Below are 17,029 nucleotides of genomic sequence, written 5' to 3' on the forward strand. Positions count from 1 at the left end.
CTAGAACCGGATACTTAATAAAACACACCCTTCCAAGTGCCAGATACAACCGGTGATCACTCTCTCATAGGGCGACGAGGGGAGGATCATCGGTTAGGATTATGCTATGCGGTGCTACTTGGAGGACCTCAGTCTACTCTCTTCTACATGTTGCAGACGGAGGCTGCCAGAAGCGTAGTCTTCGAAAGGATTAGTTATCCCCCTCTTATTCTGGCATTCTGCAGTTCAGTCCACATATGATACCCTTACTCCATTTGATACCCATGCATATGTAGTGTAGCTCCTTGCTTGCGAGTACTTTGGATTGAGTACTCACGGTTGCTTTCTCCTCTTTTCCCCTATCCCTTCTACCTGGTTGTCGCAACCAGATGTTGGAGCCCAGGATCCAGACGCCACCGTCGACGACGACTCTTACTACACCGGAGGTGCCTACTACTACGTGATGCCCGCTGACGACGACCAGGAGTAGTTTAGGAGGATCCCAGGCAGGAGGCCTGCGCCTCTTTCGATCTGTATCCCAGTTTGTGCTAGCCTTCTTAAGGCAAACTTGTTTAACTTATGTCTGTACTCAGATATTGTTGCTTTCGCTGACTCGTCTATGATCGAGCTCTTGTATTCGAGCCCTCGAAGCCCCTGGCTTGTAATATGATGCTTGTATGACTTATTTTATTTGTAGAGTTGTGTTGTGATATCTTCCCGTGAGTCCCTGATCTTGATCGTACACGTTTGTGTGTATGATTAGTGTACGATTGAATCGGGAGCGTCACCCCCCTCCCCCCCCCCCCCCCCCCCCCCCCCCCCCCCCCCCCCCCCGGTGGCCCGCGGAGTCGCCATGTTGGTCGCACGCGGAGACAGCCCTGTTGTATCTGGATGAAATCACTTATAATTACCTAGGAGCGTTTGGTGCACGCGTTGAAGTTGCCCCCCTAGTGTTAATACAAGGTGTGCATTCTAGAGCTGCAAACATGAGAAAAGAATGGAAATAGCAACACCACATTTATGCGCCAAGAGTATTTGCACTGGTTTCCTTCAAAGAAAATAAAATATGAAATAGGACAAGACATTGGATACGAGATCAAACTGACAGACGACCCCTGATGACAAGAGAAATATACTTTCACGTAGAATGGACACACAATTTCTTTGTATATGTAGATAGAGCAAAATTTAAATTTCCAGTCTTCCAAATAGTAATTGTTCAACACAGCTGCATGAATCCTGCAAGGTTCCTATACTATAGCTAACTACCATCGAATAGTCGGTAAAATCCCATTTTACAGAACACAAAGTCCTGAACCTAAGCCTACGCAAAATGACTCGGCTTTGCTTCCCTTCTCCTCTGGGGAACAGCGCATCCATCAGCCTGCTTTTTCTTTTTCCTCTTATCCTTTTTACCAGACTCGGTTTCCATGGCAACAACCTCATCTTGTGCTTCACTTTTCTTTTTCTTCTTCTCACCTTCAGCAGTGGCCACGCCAGGCTCCTCTGTCTCCTTGGATTTCTTTTTCTTTTTCTTGTCACTCTTGGCATCAACTGTAGGAGACTCCTCAACATCCTTGGACTTTTTTTTCTTTTTCTTCCGGCCCTCCTGGCCACCATCCTCTTGAATTGCTTCCCCAGCAGGCTCAGTTGATGGTGCAGTCTCCGCATCATCATGTTTCCTCTTCTTTGAAGCCACATCAAGCTTCTTTGGAGTTTCTTCGGTGGATTGTGCAAGAACCAGATCAGCCGAAGGATTGTACGTCTGACAAATACAAATTTAAAACCTCGAGCCAAGATGAATTTATGAACAACAAACATTTTTCATGGCTTTAACAAGGGAAAGAAAGATGATCGAACTATCTTAAAAAAAAAGTGTGCATTTTCTCTGTTACCTTGACCAAAACATCTACCCTAACACAGCTCCACAGTTCTATTCTACTTCAAGTACTTGCCAAGCAGAAACGTTTACGTTATTGGCCCTTGTTACCCTTTACTGGGAAGCATCCTCAGATTTCGCAGGACAATCTTGATAATGCTTACCTTAGCAGGAGTAATTAACCCAGCACCGTTCTTCCTGTCTTTTTCGTATACTTCTATCTTGGGCTTTCCCTTCGTGGAACCAACAGATCTCCCTAGTTCTTTACCCTCGAGAACCCGAAGCCGTGTTTCAAGCTGTTCAAACATTCTTCATGTCAGGCAAATCCTCATAAAATATATTGTACTAAATACAGACGGAGTTTCAACAATGTCAACACCTTCAGTCGACTCTCAAGACCAAGGGAGTTATCTTCACCATCACCAAGGGCATCATATCGGATGGCAAGAGCGGCTTTTGAAGCTAGAGAACGAGAAATCTTTCCCTTGTGCTTTGGAGCTGCCTGACCAATTAAGGATGCATGGTAGATGAGGCCATACTTAGGTGTAGCATGTTTTGTCTTCAGAGCTCTGAATAAAGCCTGGAGAGAAATGTAGAGTTCAGTCTCTTTTGTTGGAAAGGCAAATTCAAATAGATGTTATAGACAACATAGATCATTTGCAGCCATGACATTACTTAATGTCACCACAACATTATAAGGAGTTAGATAGAACAAAGAACATGTGTGCATTCATCTTGCTTTTCTCTCATATTGTGGAAGATACAAATAGCAAAGGCAAATATGAAAATCTAGTTGCCCAGCCATATTGTGTCTCATCCATGTTCTTTAAATGAAAATTCACCCGTCTAAAAACACAATTCAAAACCATATTCAAACGTAGAAAACACATGAAATATGTCCATGATTACAGAAAGTAAACTCACCTTCTCTGCACCAAGTATCTGAATGGTGCTACCAGGCTGCTTGGCCAAATTTACAAGGCTGCCACCATGTGAAATAAGTCTAGCACCAACAAGTTCGCCCACAAGTGAAGTCAAATTTGGTGCAATTGTGTTCATCCTACTTTTCAGATAATCATACAGCTGAGCTCTATACTCAGAAAGAGCCAAGACTTGATCACAAAGTTCCCTAATGTTTGATAAATCAAGATCATTAACTTCTGTTCCCATGGATATTACTGCAGCCTCCTTTAACTGTGCTTCTACCTCGTCATCTGTCAGTATCTGAAATAAAACAGAACTTCCAACTAAAAAGTTTCTAGCATAGGAATTGGACTCATATTTAGACATGTCGATGAGTTACCTCCGAGAAATCAAGGTTGACCGCATGAGTCCTATTGCCCATCAACTTCACAACTTTTGCATACTGTATATTATCTGTCACTATCTTAGTGAGCTCTGGGAAGTGCCAACCATACCATTCGCGAACCCTCATTGCATATGTGTTAAGCTCCTTGTCAAGATCATCCAATAAGCCAATGGCCTGAATGATCATGGTATCAACCTGTGGAGGAAAAAATAGTAGTGTTACCGCATTTGTCATGACCAGCCACAGCCGAATGTATAAGGGGGTTCTCTACAAATAGATGTATTACTATTTCATGACCAGACACGGCCAACACGATGTTAGCTTCAATGAATATTACAAATGTAATTAAACCAATATTAGCGCAAAAAGGCCTACAAGAGAATGACAACAGACAAATATAACATGATATGCTTGAAGATAGTAACGGTATAATAGTCATACATCAAAATATTGCAAAAGTTCAACAAATAACACCACAAAATGCCAACAATAACAATGCAGAAATACAACAAGGAAAATGATAGAAGATAATAATAACAAGCCATTAGACGCAGGAGTCAGAAATGAAGCACACGTTAACATGACAGACAAGAGAGAAAAGCGCCACCAGTACTGACTCACCTTTTCAGGACTGAACTTTAGCTTATATCTAGACAAGCTGTGGGACAATCCCAGGCTCATTGGACCAAGGTCCTGTGTGCCCAACCCAGATATAAGCTCACTAAGCTGATTTCTCAGCCCTCTCATCAGCTCCATCACAGCACTGTTGTGAACGCAGTCAATTTTCTGTGAAAGCACATCAAACTTGTAAGTGGAACTGGTAATTCTACAAAAACAAAGCAACTATGGGAACTAACTGACCAGCTTCTCTTTTATAGCATTTCCAAGTTTAGAATCAGCAACAGCTAAAGTTTCACCGTCGCAATGCTTCTGCAAGAACTTGCGCAAACCCTTGGTAGGCTTGCTATCAATAATCAGGGTTGCAGCAGAAAGGGCATCAGATGTGTTCTCAAACTTGTTGAAAGCTTTCAGCTCAACCACCTATAATGATGTAATATTGCGTGAGTTAGATTGAGCCAGTAAAAAAATAAGTACAGATTATAAGAAATAGGACTGACTGAATTATCTCAACAGCTTGTCAAGAACTTTATGTACCACTATAAATCACTAACATAAATTACAATGGATATCACCCGGAAGAAATAGGCGAAGTCGGAAAACATATAGGAAGTAGAAGATCTAACTGAACCAATTCAGACACCCATTTTCTTAGCAAATAGGGTGACAAACACTAAGTGCAATCATGAATGCTGCTTATCACTATTTTAAGTTGGTGGAAAATCCAGTATTCTACAGGCACAGTCCCCACCAAGGCAAGATATCATCCATCTATCAGCCTGCTGAAGTGAGTTCAGTTGTGGAGGGTTCCTTGCGGGTCAAAGAAGTCATGCAACATGAAAACTAGCCCAAACCAACTTCAATGCTAAGACAGCCTTTCTGACATTTGGAGAAGGGACACATAGCTTGGGAGCACATCACGGGTTGTTGCTTATTTTCACATCACGGTTTTTTGCTCCATTAATAGATAAGATCTAACAGTTTCGGAAAGAGAAGTTCTTTTGCCATCGGAAAAAAGAAGTGGATAAAGCACACACCTTTCTCGCCCTGTCCGACGTCGTGAACTCCTTCCATAGATCCTACGAACAAAGATGAACGCAAAGCTCCGTCAGTCCAGGAAACACCCAGCGATCAAATTAAACACCAGTAATCCAAACCAAAGCAAGAGCTGAGGCGGCGGCGAGCACTCACCTCGACCTTGTCGAGCTTGCCCTCGTTCAGAACCTTGAAAAGGGCGAACCCAGCGGGCGTCTCGAACAGCACCAACATCTCCAACCAAGCCGCAACTCAACTCACCTGGATCGCAAGCACAGCCAGACCAAATCAAACCAAATACCTCGTGTATATGCCTGGACAACTAATTCGAGCTACTCGAAGGCCAGGAATGCCACGAACCCTGAGCTGATTGGGCGATGGAGACCGCGAGAGCCCGGGAGGGAGCTTGGCTGCGGCAAGTGGAATGGGGAAAAGAGAGGCGCCGCCGCGAGGGTTTTAGAGCTTAGGTCTTGAGAGATTTATACAGGATGTTAGACAGATGCCTGATGGCCCGTCTCACCGTTGATTTGGCCGGGTGGGGGTTGGCTGCCGTTGGATCTCTAGCCTTGGGGTTTTAGGTCAACTTAGCCTTACCGTCAACTCCTCGTCACACTGGTTCATCTTCATGCATAGCCACATACATTTTAACAACAACTCAAATTAACCAAACGAAATTCGATCTAACACGACTGAATTTCATATAAACACGACCGAATTACATCTAAACAGGACGGATTTCATCTAAACACGACGGAATTCATTATATTTAATCAACTAAGCAGAGCTCGTCCGCCTAGGTCTAAATGGTCGACGGCGCCTATTCCCCGTGTCTGGTCATGAACCAAAAGAACTGAAGATTCACTGTCTCCAGTTCCGCCTCGGCGCTCTCCAGCTCCGCCTCCTGAGGCCCGGAAAGTGAAGTTGTCCACCTCCACATCGCCGCCAAGTGACTAATCGCCCGACGACGTTGAGCCCACCAAGCTTGGCATCGACAGGAGGGGAGGAGCGGTGGCCTTCCTCGGACCAGAGTAGTGGCGAACTACCATGCACTACTATTCCTCGCTGCCGGCGACGCCTACAAACGTGTCGGCTTCGTGGTCGTCACGGCGGGGTGCGGACTAGGCGATGTGCTCCTCCTCGTTGGTCTTGTCGAACACCGCCTCGGGCGCCTCATCGTCGCACTTCTTTCCGGTGACCGCCACCTTTGCCACCCACAGCCGGTACCGCCAGCCGGCGAGGCGGATCTCGCGGGCGGAGCGGTAGGACTGGAGCAGCGCCTCCTGTTCCACCATGTCAGCATCCGGCGCGGCCGCTCTACCGGCGGCGAGCTGCTCCTCCGCCTTCAGATGCTCCTGGAGGCGGTGGTGGTTGTAGGCGCGTCGGCCTACGCCTCCCGGAACTACTCCTCCCGCACTATGCCCATGTAATGGACACGGGCCCCGCCGATGGTCATGGTGTAATGCACCGGTGAGGGTTGCACGGAGGAGGAGGATGGTGGTGTGGAGGAGGGTGGCGTTGGTTCGTCATCGGCAGCGTCCTCGATTGGGATGTCGTCGTCCTCCGGTTGGCTGCCGGCCTGCCAGCAAGAAGCAATGGCGGCCATCTCCTTCTTCTAGTCCGACGTCAGCCCGTCCCAGAGAGTTTTGGCGGGGGAGGGATCCATGGTGGGAATAGTGCGGAGAGGGATCGGAGGTGGATGACTACGGCTATGGTCGGGGCATTGACTTTTACAGCAATGGTGGGCGGTAGAGGGATGAACGGGTGGCGTCGGAGGAGACGCCTCGGCAACCGTGTGCCATCAATGTGGGCGGCAAATGGACGGACGGGCAGTCATCGTGTCCTTTGAACTTGTGGCAGTCGCCTGCATTGGGAAGCGGCATGGGCGGCGCTCTCTCAGCCGACGCGCCGCTTCAATGTCCGCGCCAATGAGCGATTGTGTCCGCTCTGGCCAGGCATGAATGCAGTCGCTGGCGCTCTGGAGCGGCGCTGACCGAAAACGCACAGGAGTAGGGAGGGGTTTTTAGTGGGCTAGGGCGGTCAGAAGCGGGTGTGGAATCGGTCCGGACTCTCACAAAGCCACCCATGCTTGTCTCTAGTTTGCGGGAGAAATCGCGTCCGGACCGCTCCATGGACCGATACAGGCCCGCGTTGGATGGCTTCCTTTGTCCGGACGCATGCAGGAGGTTTGAGGGTCGGGGTTGGAGATGCCCTTAGAGCATCTACAGCCGGACTTGAAAAATCCGACCCCTCAAACATCGGGCGCGTCCATAGGCATTATCTAGTCCTACCTCAAATATCCCTTCTCACAGCCGGACACCTTAATTAGCATACTGCAAATACATATAATCTCATGCAACTATGTAAGGACGCATTACACACATCCTTCGGCTATACATCAGAACAAGTCATTGCACTACCAAAAATTGGCATGCTTAACCTACGTGATAGCTATGGAGAAGATCATTCACGACTGCCCTTGCCCTTCCCGGCGCCCTTGGCATCCTTCTCGCGGAAGTAGCAGTCGAAAACGGAGTATGGATAGAGTCGGATTTGCTCATCACTGGAGCTGTCTAACCCGTCGATTGTTGGGGAACGTAGTATTTCAAAAATTTGCCTACGATCACGCAAGATCTATCTAGGAGAAGCATAGCAACGAGCGGGGAAGAGTGTGTCTACGTACCCTCGTAGACCGAAAGGGGAAGCGTTAAGTAATGCGGTTGATGTAGTCGAACGTCTTCGCGATCCAACCGATCAAGTACCGAACACACGACACCTCCGCAATCTGCACACGTTTAGCTCGGTGACGTCCCTCGAGCTCTAGATCCAGCTGAGGCCGAGGGAGAGTTTCTTCAGCACGATGGCGTGTTGACAGTGATGATGAAGTTATCGATGCAGGGCTTTGCCTAAGCACTACGACAATATGACCGAGGTGGAAATCTGTGGAGGGGGTCACCGCCCACGGCTAAGAGATCAACTTGTGTGTCTATGGGGTGCCCCCTCCCCCGTATATAAAGGAGTGGAGCAGGGGGCCGGCCGGCCTCATAGGGCATGCCCCAAGGGGGGGAATCCTACTCCTACTAGGAGTAGGTTCGCCCCTTTCCTAGTCCAACTAGGAGGGGAAGGAAAGGGAAGAGGGGAAGAACGAAGGGGGGGCTCCCCAATTCGGATTGGGCTTGGGGGCGCGCCCCTCCTCTTGGCCGCCTTCTCCTCTCTTCCACTAAAGCCCATGAAGGCCCATTAACCCCCCCGAGGGGTTCCGGTAACCCCCCGGTACTCCGGAAAATGCCCGAACCTACCTGAAACCTTTCTGGTGTCCAAACATAACCTTACAATATATCAATCTTCATGTCTCGACCATTTTGAGACTCCTCGTCATGTCCGTGATCACATCTGGGACTCCGAACAACCTTCAGTACATCAAATCACATAACTCACAATACATATCATCATCGAACGTTAAGCGTGCGGACCCTACGAGTTCGAGAACTATGTAGATATGACCGAGACTCATATCCGGTCAATAACCAATAGCGGAACCTGGATGCTCATACTACATATTCTACGAAGATCTTTATTGGCCAAACCGCATAACAACATACGTTGTTCCCTTTGTCATCGGTATGTTACTTGCCCCAGATTCGATCGTCGGTATCATCATACCTAGTTCAATCTCGTTACCGGCAAGTCTCTTTACTCGTTCTGTAATGCAACATCCCGCAACTAACTCATTAGTCACTTTGCTTGCAAGGCTTATAGTGATGTGCATTACCGAGAGGGCCTAGAGATACCTCTCCGACAATTGGAGTGACAAATCCTAATCTCAATCTATGCCAACTCAACAAACACCATCGGAGACACCTATAGAGCATCTTTATAATCACCCAGTTATGTTGTGAAGTTTGATAGCACACAAAGTGTTCCTCCGGCATTCAGGAGTTACATAATCTCATAGTCATAGGAACATGTATAAGTTATGAAGAAAGCAATGGCAATAAACTAACGATCATAGTGCTAAGCTAACGGATGGGTCATGTGAATCACATCATTCTCTAATGATGTGATCCCGTTCATCAAATGACAACTCATGTCTATGGCTAGGAAACTTAACCATCTTTGATTAACGAGCTAGTCAAGTAGAGGCATACTAGTGACACTCTGTTTGTCTATGTATTCACACATGTACTAAGTTTCCGGTTAATACAATTCTAGCATGAATAATAAACATTTATCATGATATAAGGAAATATAAATAACAACTTTATTATTGCCTCTAGGGTATATTTCCTTCAGTCTCCCACTTGCACTAGAGTCAATAATCCAGATTACATTGTAATCTTTATTATTGGTGATGATTATGTTTTGCTCGTGAGAGAGGCTTAGTCAATGGGTCTGCAACATTCAGATCCATATGTATCTTGCAAATCTCTATGTCTCCCTCCTTGACTTGATCACGGATGGAATTGAAGCGTCTCTTGATGTGCTTGGTTCTCTTGTGAAATCTGGATTCCTTTGCCAAGGCAATTGCACCAGTATTGTCACAAAAGATTTTCATTGGACCCGATGCACTAGGTATGACACCTAGATCGGATATGAACTCCTTCATCCAGAATCCTTCATTTGCTACTTCCCAAGCAGCTATGTACTCCGCTTCACATGTTGATCCCGCCACGACGCTCTGCTTGGAACTGCACCAACTGACAACTCCATCATTCAATATAAATACGTATCCGGTTTGTGACTTAGACTCATCTGGATCAGTGTCAAAGCTTGCATCAACGTAACCGTTTACGATGAGCTCTTTGTCACCTCCATAAACGAGAAACATATCCTTAGTCTGTTTTAGGTATTTCAGGATATTCTTGATTGATGTCCAGTGATCCACTCCTGGATTACTTTGGTACCTCCCTGCTAAACTAATAGCAAGGCACACATAAGGTCAGGTACACAACATTGCATGCATGATAGAACCTATGGCTGAAGCATAGGGAATGCCTTTCATTTTCTCTCTATCTTCTGCAGTGGTCGGGCATTGGGTCTGACTCAATTTCACACCTTGTAACACAGGCAAGAACCCTTTCTTTGCTTGATCCATTTTGAACTTCTTCAAAACTTTATCAAGGTATGTGCTTTGTGAAAGTCCAATTAAGCGTTGATACGTCTCCGTTGTATCTACTTTTCCAAACACTTTTGCCCTTGTTTTGGACTCTAACTTGCATGATTTGAATGAAACTAACCCGGACTGACGTTGTTTTCAGCAGAATTGCCATGGTGTTATTTTTGTGCAGAAATAAAAGTTCTCGGAATGACCTAAAAATCAATGGGGATTATTTTTGGAATATATAAAAAATACTGGAAGAAGAATCCACGTCTGGGGGCCCACACCCTGTCCATGAGGGTGGAGGCGCACCTACCCCCTGGGCGCGCCCCCCTGACTTGTGGGCCCCCTGACGCTCCACCGACCCAACTCCAACTCCATATATTTGTGTTCAGAGAGAAAAAAATCAAAGAGAAGGATTCATCGCGTTTTACGATACGAAGCCGCGGCCAAGCCCTAAACTCTCTCGGGAGGGCTGATATGGAGTCCATTCGGGGCTCCGGAGAGGGGAATCCGTCGCCATCGTCATCATCAACCTTCCTCCATCACCAATTTCATGATGCTCACCGCCGTGCGTGAGTAATTCCATCATAGGCTTGCTGGACGGTGATGGGTTGGATGAGATTTATCATGTAATCGAGTTAATTTTGTTAGGGTTTGATCCCTAATATCCACTATCACTACAAAAAAATACACTTCCGTGATGATACGTATTTGTCACAGTAGGTCGCATTTTCTGTCATGCATGTACATCCACGATGATTTTATGACAGAATCAAGATAGTCATACATGTGCTGTCGTAGAAGTGTTCCATGACATTACCAAAATTATCATCACGGAAGTGTCCACTTCCATGACGATAAATCCCGCGTCACAGAAGTGCTTTCGTCAAGGGTGACCGCACGTGGCATCCACCGTAACGGAACACCGTTAAGCTATCGGGTCGGGTTTTGGATCCGATAACCCGTTAACAGCCCCGACAAATGGGGATTTTCCACGTGTAAAATCATCATTGGCTGGAGGAAACACGTGTCGGCTCATCGTTGGGATAGATGTCATCCACTCATTGGACAGAAGGCGCCTATGATACATCGACACGTGGCACGGCCCAACAGAGGCCCATTCCTATGAAAAGAACGGCTCGTTTGACTTGGTCAAAAGGTGGCGGGCCGACCCATGTAAAGCCTGTTAACGGCCTGTTCGCATATAGCCCATTTACAGCCCGCTAATCCAAGGCCCATTACGCCCTATCCGAATTAGGCCTAGTAGCGTCATCTGGGCCACCCAATATGATTCCAGCCCGTTTTCACTTCTGGCCCATGTATGGCCCATGACGTCTTTCGGCCCATACGAGGCCCTATGTAACTCTTGGCCTATTAACGGCCCGTGGTGAAACTGGCCCGTAATGAACGGTGCATCACTTTACACCCATTAACGGCCCGTGGTGAAACTGGCCCATAATGAACAGTGTATCACTTTATACCCATTAACGACACGTTATTCCGTTGGGCCGTTTCCAGCCCATGTTATCTTTCGGCCTTCTCAGAGCCCATTTATTCTTGGGCTCATTTCCAGCATTCGTTTACTTACGGCCCGTTACTGTCATTTTCTGCTTGTGGGCCAAATTCAGCTTGTGGTTACAGTCGGCCCGTTTGTGGTCCGTTAATACGTTGGGCCATTTTCATAGCGTCATCAAATACAGCCTATTAACGATGGCCCGTTATGGTCGGCCCATGAACGAACGATTCCAACTCTAGCCCGTTTACGGCCATAATGCGGTCTGTTTGGCCCATGTTTGGCCAATCGATCATACGACCCGTATAAGGCCCATTGATGATACGACCCGCAGAAGGCCCATTGTTTCTACGGCCCATAGAAGGCCCATTGTTTCTATGGCCCGTAGAAGTCCCACTGTTTCTACGGCCAGTAGGAGGCCCAATGTCACTACAGTAAATATTAGCCCATGGTTATTGTGGCCTGGTTTTAAAAAATAGGTTATTGCAGCCACTAGCTAACCGCGAAAAAAGAACTGCAATGACTACAAGCAAACAAATAAACAAGACAACAAGGAAATAAATAAGCAAGTAACTAACGCTAGGCTATCACGGCTATTACACATATTACATCCAATGGGCATCAAAGTTCGCCACCAGTGCAAATATAGGGAACAAAGCAGCATATCATATACACTGGTTGTCAAAGTTGGCGACCGGCGCAAATAAACACCGCAGCAAAACAAATCCAGAACTGAAACCACTTTAGAAGATCTCAAGAAACAATATCCTGGGTACCCATAATGCTGGCAAGATGCTTAGCAAGCTTATTAACTTTCTCTTGTTTGGCGCTTAAATCCTCCAGCGCTTGCTGTTGCACCAGAAAATATGCATCTAAATTCTGCAGGGACTTCCTCAGTCCTTCAGCTTCCTGTCGCAGCACATCTGATCGATGTCTTTCAACTTGAAGTTGAGACTCAAGAAGACGAACTGATTCAGGCAGCGAGTTCGAAGAGCTTGTGCCAGCAGTAGTGGCCAGTAACTCGAACACTACATCAAGACAGGACTTTTGGGTTCCCTCACTGTCGTCAAGATAGTTTTTATCAGCTTTCTTGGAGACCAACAGGGATGTCTCACTATCTTGAACCTTATCTGCATTACTTCCTTTACCATTGGATAACGCAGTACTGTTCTCCAATATTTTGTCCGCAGTCTAAAAGAGAAACAAGCAGACACATCACATGTTTACCATGTTGTATATGAAACTCCTTTTGGTAAATGAGTTCAGTAGTAAAGTGGACAGGATAACAGCATGAAACAAACATATATCTATGTACCATGGTCACTTTATGGTCTATATCGTTCTAGTTTTTGTTGCCAAATCAAGATAGGGACACAATTCAAATAATATTTGTTCAAGACAAAGCAGAATAGACAGAATATAAGTGTGGGTAACTATAGAGCAATTTAATGTGCATGACATGAGAGCATAACTGTTTATTCAATTGAAACTGAAATCAACATAGAGCAGGTTACAACAGCAAACCAGTTAAAGAAACAGGTTTAAAACATACCTATTGCGCCATTGGAGTTTCAATTCCATCCTTCAAATTTGAAAATAGTTGGTATGAGTAAATACAGTAATGCAAGCGCAAAGGAGTATGAACCATAGCTACAGAACCTGACCTGAGAACAAATCTTCTTCTCCTTTAAGCGTTGAGTTGGGATTCGGAGTGGTGGTCCTCGTGCTTTGGGCACTGCAGTTCCCTTACTAACTGCTCGTGTTTGGGTGCTCTGTGGTGGAGACGGTGCTTTGTCAACTGGAACTGGGTTACTATCTGCCGGGGTTGGGGTTAGAAGGGGTGTAGCTGGTTCTCTGTCCAACTGGGTAGGGTACAATCTGCGAGAGTCTGGGTTATGTGTGGTGGATCTGGTCCTTGGGCAAGTACAACCGTGGTTCTATCTGCATCAACTGGTAGCACTATCTTTTCTGAAGACCGTGTTATTACTCCCTTAGATACTGCCATCATGCTCTCCAATTCAAATGGCTGATAAACAAGAAAAATAATTGAAAGTATAGACATTGTATGATAGACAGCTGCAATTGATAGTGGGGAATAAAAGAGGGCATGAAATAATTCATATTTATGTTGTCTAACCAAACAGGATAGCATGACACAATTTCACATATATGATGGCTAACTAAACAGGATAGCATGACACAATTTCACATTATGATGGCTAACTAAAAAAGATGGAAAGACATAGTTCAAAATATGAGACTATGTAAACAGGATGACATGACATAACTATATAATGTGTTTATTAAATAGGTTGGCATGCCATAATTCACATACATTCACGGATAGAATGCCATAATTCAAAATATGATGACTGTAAACACTAAACAGGATGAGATGATATAACTATATGATGTCTTTATTAAATGGGTTGCCATGCCATAATTCAGATAGATGATGTGTATGTACTATGTAAACATGATGGCATGATATAATTCAAATATATGATTTATATAGTAAGCAAGTAAGCAGATGGCAATCCATATATGATGTAAAAACTAAGCAATGCAAGACAACATGCATGACATGGGTAATATAACCCTGCCAAGTTTGAGCATAGACCTCAGGGGGGAAATAGAACTGGTCATCAGTCTCTGAATCCTCCTCCGAGGAGCTCTTTGTAACCAGCAAGATGTCTGCTTCAGTAGGTAGCATTGTCTGCTCTGAATACCTTGTTTTCACTCCAGATACTTCCATCACCGCTTCAAATGGCTGATGCACAGGAAGAGTGGTTGAATATACAAACATTGTCGACAAATGGAACACGTAATACAAAAAAAATGACAGCATGATATAATCCACATACATGATGATTGGCTAAACAGCATGGCATTGCATAATTCACATATATAATGCCTTTGCAACAAGATAACATTGTATACATATATAATGTCTTGCAACAAGATGGCAATGCATAATTCACATATATGGTAATTAGACACTGAACAGGTGGCATTCACACAAAGGATGTCTAAACTAATCAAATGACATAGCAATGCGAGACACCATACGCACGATATGAGCAACATAACCCTGCCAAGTTAGAGCATACACCTCGGGGGGGGGGGGATAGGACTGGTCATCTGTCTCTGAATCCTCCTCTGAGGAGCTATCCATAACCAACAAGATATGCGCTTTGTCAGATAGCATAGTCTTCTCTAAAGACCTTGTTTTCACTCCAGAATTTGCCATCACCGTGTCAAATGGATGATGCACACGAAGAGCAGTTGAATGTACTAACATTGTTGACAAATATAATATGTAACGAAAAAAGGATGGCCTGATATAATTTACATATAAGATGACTGGCTAAGCAGGATGGCATTGCAAAATTCACATATATGATGCCTGGCTAAACAAGATGCGTTGCATAACGATGAATAAACTAAACAGATGGCATTCGTACAAAGGATGTCTAAACTAAGAAGATGACATATTTGATGTATAAAGTAAGCAATGCAAGACACCATATGCATGATATAACTAACACCAGCATGCCAAGTTAGAGCGAAGACCTCAGGGGGTAAATAGGAGTTGTCTTCTCCTTCTGAATCCCCCTCAGAACAGATATCTTCCTCTTGATTACAATCCGAAATGCGTGGAGGGGGGCTGCCTTTGCGCCTACCATGGAGCGAAGTTTGCATGAAATTTTATTGCCACGCAAGGCTCGTCTCTTTTGCTCTACATGTTCAGTTCCATTGTTTACAATAACTATCATGCATAGGAATAGAACATAGTGAGATTATGTAAGGAGTGCATGCAGAAATCCAGAGTGATGGTAGCAACCTGTGGATAGACCCAAAACCAATAATAGCAGGCATATAATGGCTTCAGTTAAAAATACAGATAATGACTTCTTTACTGTTTGTTTCCCACCCAACATGAAACTCATAGTAGACACCGGAGATTAACTAGATAGTAGATAGATACTATTGATAGCGGCCCCAATATGTACCCCACAACCATTTAAAAACTCAAGTTTGACCATTAGTTTGGAGCTGACTCAGAGTCTAATCAGTGAACAGGATGATAAAGTAGCATGTAATATTAAGCGATGCATAACGTAAGCAGACACGAAAGAGTGCGACCTCTCTTGAGGACCCGTGTAGTCCTCGAGGTCATCTGCTCGGTTGATGATGGTAATGCAATTTTCATGGCTGCCAGCGGCGGGGAAGAAGATCTGAGGCGGCGAAAGACAGTCTGTAGGCCGGATCCCTGCTGTGCTGGACCCTTCTGTCGTTGGAGCAGCTGAGCTGGGGTGGATGACAGCGCAGGAGGAGCGGGACAAACCACGCAAGGTTTTCTTTGACAACTATCTGTAAGAGAAGTAATTCTGTAAGGGCTCGTTTGAATTGGAGGATTCCAACAATGCAGGGATAGGAAATAGACAGGAATAGGATAGGAATGCACGTGCAAAACAGAGAATTTAAAAACACAGGATTTTTGCCAATCTGGGTGTTTGATTCACAACAATTGGAAGATCACAGGATGCAAAGAAGCATGGTGAGATTAAGTAAAACCACAAGAAAATGTACGGTTATAATGCTATTATGCTACTATCTCTTAGTCTTGTGCTTCATGAATAGGAATTTGAAAAGGAGGACAAGTGAAAATTAAAATTCCTACGTTTTTTCTTTCAAGGAGACACTAAAGGAACAAATCCGTGTGCTCAGTGGACAATATATATAACATGTAGAGTAAAAAAGAGATGCAATAAGTGTACAACCTCTTTGGCGAAGCCATGTCGATCTCAGCGTGATTGGGTTGGCCGGTGAGGATGCTCCGGCTGACTTTGCTGTCGGAGGAGGGGAAGATCTTAGGCGTCTAGAGATGGAGCCCGAGGTACTGCTCTGCTGTGATGGAGGGTTTCGTCGTTGGAGCAGCTCCGGTGAGTTGTACGACGCCGAGGCTGAAGCAGGACAAGAGAGACGACGAACAACGTTAACTTGAGTGGAATTCTAATAGCATCTCCAATACATGACGTAAAATACATAACCACAAAGTGCTAGATGTAAAATACATCAGCCGCTCATCTCTGAACTCAACTGTCAAAACTGAACTTAACTGTCAAAACTGAACTTAACTGTCGAAACTGAACTTAACTGTCGAAACTGAATTTTGCTGTCGAAACTGAATTTTTGCTGTCGACACTGAACGCACTAGCAAGGTGAGGCCACACGTCGGTCGACTGACTTTTTCATCTCTGGTCAGTCGATTTTGCAGCCGTTGGATACGAAATCAAGGGCCTGCGATTCATCTTCAACCTCCACCCCTGAGTCGCCAGCCACCACCAGCCAAACAGCAGCCCCCCGCCACCCGCGACCGGCGGTGCGCCGCCCTGCCCGCCCCGAAAACACTCCCCACCGCCGGTCCGCCGCCGCCCCGGCCATCCCTCTAGGCCCCCCGTGCCGAGCTTTTTCTCCGGCGATCCTCACGCCACCGCCCCGCCACTGTCGGCGACCACCGCCCCCATCCTGAACCCTAAGATAGATAGTGGGGTACCTCTCCGGCGAGCCCCCCTCCCTGCTGCGACTGGTTCT

The 17,029-nt window shown here is 45.7% G+C and overlaps 1 protein-coding gene across 1 annotated transcript; it reads right to left on the bottom strand.

Annotated features, from left to right (window-relative positions):
• Positions 1–1,127: 1,127 nt before the first annotated feature.
• LOC125551199 (probable nucleolar protein 5-2) lies at positions 1,128–5,326 on the bottom strand. The gene is made up of 10 exons (XM_048714361.1): positions 5,181–5,326; positions 4,977–5,081; positions 4,823–4,864; positions 4,029–4,208; positions 3,789–3,953; positions 3,162–3,362; positions 2,783–3,082; positions 2,238–2,438; positions 2,023–2,154; positions 1,128–1,744 (listed from the first exon to the last, which is right to left on the bottom strand). The coding sequence occupies exons 2-10, from the start codon at positions 5,052–5,054 to the stop codon at positions 1,304–1,306; spliced, it is 1,740 nt and encodes a 579-aa protein (XP_048570318.1). The 5' UTR covers positions 5,055–5,081; positions 5,181–5,326; the 3' UTR covers positions 1,128–1,303.
• Positions 5,327–17,029: the final 11,703 nt, after the last annotated feature.

The sequence above is a fragment of the Triticum urartu genome, chromosome 4 (assembly GCF_003073215.2).
Source record: "Triticum urartu cultivar G1812 chromosome 4, Tu2.1, whole genome shotgun sequence".
Classification (NCBI taxonomy): domain Eukaryota; kingdom Viridiplantae; phylum Streptophyta; class Magnoliopsida; order Poales; family Poaceae; genus Triticum; species Triticum urartu.